We start from the raw sequence: 6,349 nt of genomic DNA, 5'->3' as shown, positions 1-6,349 counted from the left end.
AAGCAGAGGGTGGTGTTTCATACTAATAGTGCTAAACAAGGGATCATTCTTGAAGTGAATGCCTGGAAAAGTATTAAAATGTCACTGTTGGTGCTGAGAATCCTTGGGGAAGGTCAGTTGCAATTTGAGTCCTTGGAGAGGTCTGCTGCTCTTGGTTCCCCTAAACAAGACCTTCATTTGGCTGCATTTTGAAGGCACTGGAACACCAGATGTTGCCTCAAGCACTGTTCCTAGAGAAGCTGGTCCATAGCTAGAAGTCTGAGCTCCTTTTATGCATGTTGGAGGAGTCATCTCAGTGGAGGTAGGTAGGCTGATTCCATCGGTACCAAGATCTGTTTGCAACACAGGGAAGGAGAACTACAATTGCCATATTGTTAACCTTTTCCCTTGAAATAAACATTATTGTTACTTTGTTTGCAACCTTACTTAGACTTGGCAGTCAGCAAACGACCCTTTGCTCCTATAAGAAGCGCGCGGCAAGCCCTTGCCTTTCTAATTGGCACTTTCTAGTGTGCTCATGACTTCACATGCTACATGGCCGTCGGACTTCCTCCACGTAAGAGGAGGTCTAATTCATGGCATGTGATGATCCATGACTCAGAAAGCCCAGTAGTTACAGGTAACCCCCTCTACTCTTGGTTAGTTTTGTACTGACATAGCATCCTTGATGTCATGTGCGGTGAGCAGCAGAAACTACAAGTGCAGAGAGGCTTCAACAGCAGGCTGTGGCAGAGGCACTTCAGTGGAATAGCTAGAAGGACTCTGAGCAGCTAAGGCCCAAATGTCCTTCTCTGAGCTCCCCGTGTTTTTTTCCCCAGCCCTCCAACACTCTTGCCAATGAGTAAGCTAGAGGACCCACTGCCTTACCCTGAAGAGTTGAAACCAGATGAGTTCATTGCAGCTTTGGAGTTGCTCTGGGCTGTGCTGGGGCTGCTGGCATGGAGCGCACTGCCAGGAGATGAGGGCCTGCTGGAGTTCCCAGGGGAACATGAGGATGTTACTGTGTAGCAGGAGAAAGTAGAATGAGGCTGGGCTCTCCTTTCTTGCCAAAGTCCAAGCACTTCAACAATCCTCTATCCATCCTATTGCTATCCTGATTAACTGCCTGCCCTGCAGCAGCAAGGAAGCTGAATCTTTGCCTTAACCACTGCGTGGGTGGGGGTCTTCAGGACTGCTCTCTCCTTAGTGGATAATTTCTATTAGAATGAGTTGTCTCTCCCGAAGGAGATTCTGCAAATGCTCAGCTGATGAAATGCAGTAGCCTACCACCAAGTGCTCCTGCTGTTTGGATTCTAGGTGTCCCTGGCTCTCAAACCCTAACATCCCTGTAAAATTTGCATAGGATTATCCTGGGAATAATACTGTGTCCGGAAAGCTTTCTACATCTTTATTCCAGACAAGATAAAGACTTGGCAGTTCATACCCCTTGTATACTAGTTACGTGGGGCTATTTTCTCTGGCCAAACCAAAGGGCCTTATTAAGAGTAGCCTGTAACCATGGCTTGGAAAATAACTGCTCACAGAGCAAGAACAAAGAAAAGAAGGAAGAAAATGGGACACGACACTGGTTTGATAGGGCTTACCAGTCCCAGGCATGGTGCTATGCACTGGATTGATGGAGAGGGGCCCCAAGGACCCTGAGGTAGAGACCTGGAGAGGAACAGAAGTAAACAGTGAAGGGTTGGTGCTATGAGGCTATAGGTCACAAAATCCCACTGCTTTCACATTCCCTGTAGAGTGTGCTGGCTCCTGGACAGACTTCTTATCTACATTCTCTCAGATATGAGATATCTGAAGAACTCCCTCAGATACCTCTATCCATATTACAGTGCACATGCATAATTCCCATATCCAGGCCCACGTGAAGAAAACAGAATGAGTCTTAAACATGCCCAGCACTCTCTACACAGTCCTGAATTTACAGCTCAGCTATGAAAAGCCTGACATTGTCAAATCCAAGCCAAACTTTCTGAAAGCACTGTGGCCCAGCTGGTAGGAGGCACTGCCTTTTGGATGTTTCAGACTGGATGTTCTCAGCCAGGTCCTGGGTTCCATTAATTGCTTTTTATTTGTTCCTTTGAGGAGTCTTTGCCAGGTGAGAATTCTCAGGTGACAATTAGTAACTGGGTGGCTGTAATCAAAGTGAGCCTGGGGCATCTGTTGTTCCACTCTGGTACTCTACATGCGATGTGTTGTTCAGAATGACTGATGAACAAGTGCATAATTCTTATGACAGTCATAGGAAAACCATTCATTAAATCTACTGCTTTAAAAATTCATGGCTTGCCAGCAACACTGCTTTTGCAACTCTAGACCAAACGTGTTATGACCAAACTTCTTGCGATATTTGCCTGCCTTCTGATGACCACTTGTTGCACAACATGCATGGTGGACCCAAAAGATTTAAAGATAAAATAGCACTTGCAAATATGTTCTCTCCCTGCCATTCACATGTGCTCAAGTACCAATAGTACCGCAGGGAGGTTCCTGTCATTTCCTGACATGTAGGAAATCTATTAATTAGCAGAAAAGCTCTGTTGGTTAGAGCATGGTGCTGCTAATGCCAAGGTCATGGGTTCAGTCCCCGTATGGGCTATGCTGAGGGTTGGACTAGATGATCTCCAGAGGTCCCTTCCAACCTTACCATTCTATGAGTCTATGAAACACAACAGCAGCTTGTTATCGACAACAGCCACTCTGCCAGTAAATTACTAGAATACCCTTTCACTAACTCCTACAATAGTTTTTCTTTTCCTGATCCTTCTTGGCAATGAGGATATGCTCACCAAAACAGGAATGTATAACATATGAAAAAGACAAATAAGGCTACCGAAGTGTATTCTATGTTTCTGCACATACGCAAAACTACAAACTGTAAGGCAATCATTAGGTTTCAGAGTTAACAACCCTACTGAGATGACTGGATGTGTTTCTTGTTCCTTATATAGACTCCTTAGAAGGTTGATTTCTCCCCTACTAGTTTTGAAAAGCTTTTATTTGCCAATCTTAAGGCTAAATATTTTGGGATAGCACTCCTACTTGGATAAACTAGGCTATAATTAGAGTGATTTGTACGTTCTGAGAAAACAGTGTTTTCTTTCTACTGTTTTCGTGATGAGAATAAAAAATTCTGTTCTATAAATGAAGAGACTCCAGTCAGACTAGCACATGGAGTATATGCCCAATCCTTGGCAAGCCCAGCTACCAAACCCAGTACTGCAGCTGTATTCACCCACTGGGTTGTGGGATGGACATGCAGGGGTTTAGGGACCTGTGTCCACAAGGAAATGTCTTGTCCTGTTTTTATCTGAAGCAAGCCTTGATGTCTCTTTCCACCCTTTCCCCTTCTTGTTTGGGATAGCCTGTAGATCTCTCTAATCCAATATATCTCACCAGTCTGGAATTGTAGATGGGTGATTTAATGGGGGATGGCATTGGGCAACTGATCCGTTTTTCCTTCTGGCGCCGATTGCAGAACCAGACCCGAACCACCTCCTTTTCCATGGAGAGCTGCTCAGCTATTAAGGAGATCTCCTCTGAACTGGGCTTGGGATTCTGCTGAGAGAGAAAATGAGGTTAAAGAAAGGCCTGAAGAGCTGTAGCTATCAATGGATGCTTCTGCTGCTTGAAAGGCAGGAGGACAACAGCAGGGTTGGCTGCAAACTGATGAAGGGAGAAAAATTGCTTCTAAGGTAAAGAGTAAATATTTGGGTGCAAAATTATGTTCTGTGAATCAGAAAGTGGCTCTTATTCGGCATAAAGTCTCATGGAATCAGTGGTGATGAGTCACTACACCTACCCCTGTTATTGAATGAAGCACCAAGCTCTTTGATCTTAACAGCACCTTCAGTCATTGCTAGAGGGAAAGCTAATGGCTGGTGGTCTTGTTATGACTACATAGGACGCGAGCTCTGCACACTGTTTGTACGCCTACCTGAACCACCTTAGAAAAGCCATTTCCTTTCTTTCTTCCTCCATCCCTCATTATAAATGTAAATAATTGTACCTATCCTTTTCTTAACTCACTTATTTTCATGGTGCGTTCAATAGTATTTAGCTCTATGAATTTTGATCTGTGTTGGAGACGAGGGGAGAAAAACACCTAACAGTGAGATGTCAAGACATATTTCCCCTTACATAGAACACCTCATACTAGCTAGAAATGAGACAATCTGACAAAGATTGTCTTTGGTTCTCATTGACAGCTTTCAGAGGAAAGTTTGATCTGATCACATGTGACGGAGAAACCAAGAAAAGGTGAGGGCTGGTCAAAATGAATTTTGACGAAAAATTTTCAATGGGTGATTTCGTTTTGCTGTTTCGAAGCCCTGTTTGCTCTCTCTTGCCATTTCCCTTGAAAATCTGGATGCTTGAAAAGTAAAAGGTTCCACTTGGGAAAGGCTTCAATAGCACCACTTGGAGTAACTAGTTCTGGGCCTTCCGGCTTTCACCCTCTCTGCTGGCACAGAACTGCTTACTGGGGCCTCCACTTCCTGTGACACATCACGGCCGCCCTGCTCCCATGACTCACAACTTTAACGTGCAAAGAGAAGAGGCTGGTGTGTGCTGGGAGATCGGCTTGGAACTGTCGCACTCATCGGTGGAAGAAAATAAGAAAGTGTGGCCATGAAACTGCGATTTCTTCAAAATAACATTCACCAAGGAAATAACCTGTTTCGATTTCTTTGCTTTGACTTTTCCTGTTAACCCTTTTAAGCATTTTCTAACCAGCTGTCACAATAAGCAAAAAAGAAATCTCTTTCTTGAGGGTTCAGCGCTATTACTGAGACAAATGCCAAACTCTGAGGGAAAGCTCATAACACATTGAAAGATTTTCCCCTCACATCTTGAAATCTTTTCTCCAGCGTGGAACGAATGTTGGTCTCAATGCTGGTTCGCTTCTTTCTTTTCCGTCCAAACATCTCATTAACTGAGGGGTAAGAATTGGGAGTGCTCATGGAAGAATCCAAAGGAGCAGATTCTAGAGAAAGAAGGATAGGAAAAGAGATTTTGAAGAAGATCATCACTTGTTTTCAATCCTGGATCCTTTCTAGGAACTGTATCCACTTCTAAAATAAGCAAAAATTTCCTAGATTGTAGACCTTTCCTCTGAGGGGGAATATTATTAAAATGGCTCCAACAGTCCCAGATCCATCAATAATCTTATCCAAATCAGGAAACAAAATGGAAGTGCCAAAATGTTAATCCTGTCAGCTCTGTTGGGCACCATATATTTTCAAATGATATAGTTTCATACAGTTAAAAAGGTTTTGAGTTACATCACTGGGATCAAGTCTCATGTGGATCAGACACCTCCTGACGTGATAAATTGGTCAAACATGTAACTCCTGAATGAAAGGCAAGGGCCAGGTCAAGCACACGAGACTACTGGCACTCCTACACTGGTTTGCAGCCCGCGGGATACCAAGCCAATGCCGTTGCTACTGGGGATTCCCCTTGCAGTAATATTTTCCTTTTCTAATTACTGCTCATGAGCTGATCTGAGTGCTTTGAAAGGAGTCCCTTCCTACTCTTTCCAGTTTACACAGGGAGGGACTGAATGGACTAGCCCAGTGAATTGCCCTAGGCCACCCAACAGGGCAAGAGCCAATGCAGGAAAGAACTGCCTCAGACACCAAATTGCAATGTAAAGCCTGTATTACTGGAGGGAAAGTACACATGTGGTTTGATATCTAGGTTCTTATGCAACCCACTGTGTGATACACAGAGGAAGGCAGTCTACTGCCAGCTCAGATGGAGCTGAGAGGCCATAGCTGCATACTCCTGTTTTTTTTTTTTTTTTTTTTACACAGGAGATCCTTGGATGGATCCTCTCTTGTACTTGCCAAAATCAGCGGCATTTCTGTACGTAGCATTGTCACCTACCTGCATCACTCAGCCACTTCTCCAGCAGTGGTTTGAGCTTGCACATATTCTTAAAGCTCAGGTTGAGTGCCTCAAAGCGGGAAATGGTGGTCTGGCTGAAATCATTGCCATAGAGCTTCCCCATGGCAAGCCCAACGTCACCCTGCCAGAGGGGATCCAAATCACAACGTGAGCTGAGAACCACCCCCGACAGCTTCCCACTATCTGACCACATTTCAAATCACTTCCCAAACAGATGTAGCCTACTTTCCATGACCTGCCTTTCTGAAAGAGTGATTTTTCTTCCTCCTGGAGCTTACCCCACAGTCCCCAGCCTTCATATATTAAAGAAGTTGCAGAGAATGAGATCATGGATATCAGAGAAGGCTTGTCTCTTTCTTGTGTTTGCAAGGGGATGTTCCAAGGAAAGTAAATCTGTATCTAACTCATTGCTTCCTCCATCTGCTCCTTTGCCACAAACTCC

General features: G+C 44.4%; 1 protein-coding gene across 1 annotated transcript in view; it reads right to left on the bottom strand.

Annotated features, from left to right (window-relative positions):
- Positions 1-292: 292 nt before the first annotated feature.
- POU2F3 (POU class 2 homeobox 3) overlaps positions 293-6,349 on the bottom strand; it is a 43,574-nt gene continuing 37,517 nt past the window's right edge. Inside the window, exons 9-14 of the mRNA XM_062594639.1 lie at positions 5,887-6,028; positions 4,845-4,981; positions 3,394-3,555; positions 1,584-1,650; positions 868-1,000; positions 293-332 (exon numbers count right to left, since the gene is read on the bottom strand). Coding sequence (XP_062450623.1) covers positions 293-332; positions 868-1,000; positions 1,584-1,650; positions 3,394-3,555; positions 4,845-4,981; positions 5,887-6,028 — 681 coding nt within the window. The remainder of the gene's footprint in view (positions 333-867; positions 1,001-1,583; positions 1,651-3,393; positions 3,556-4,844; positions 4,982-5,886; positions 6,029-6,349) is intronic.

Source organism: Rhea pennata, chromosome 24 (assembly GCF_028389875.1).
Source record: "Rhea pennata isolate bPtePen1 chromosome 24, bPtePen1.pri, whole genome shotgun sequence".
In the NCBI taxonomy this organism is placed as follows: Eukaryota; Metazoa; Chordata; class Aves; order Rheiformes; family Rheidae; genus Rhea; species Rhea pennata.
The sequence above is the reverse complement of the archived record's forward strand: the minus strand, read 5'-3'. Positions and strand labels throughout refer to the sequence as shown.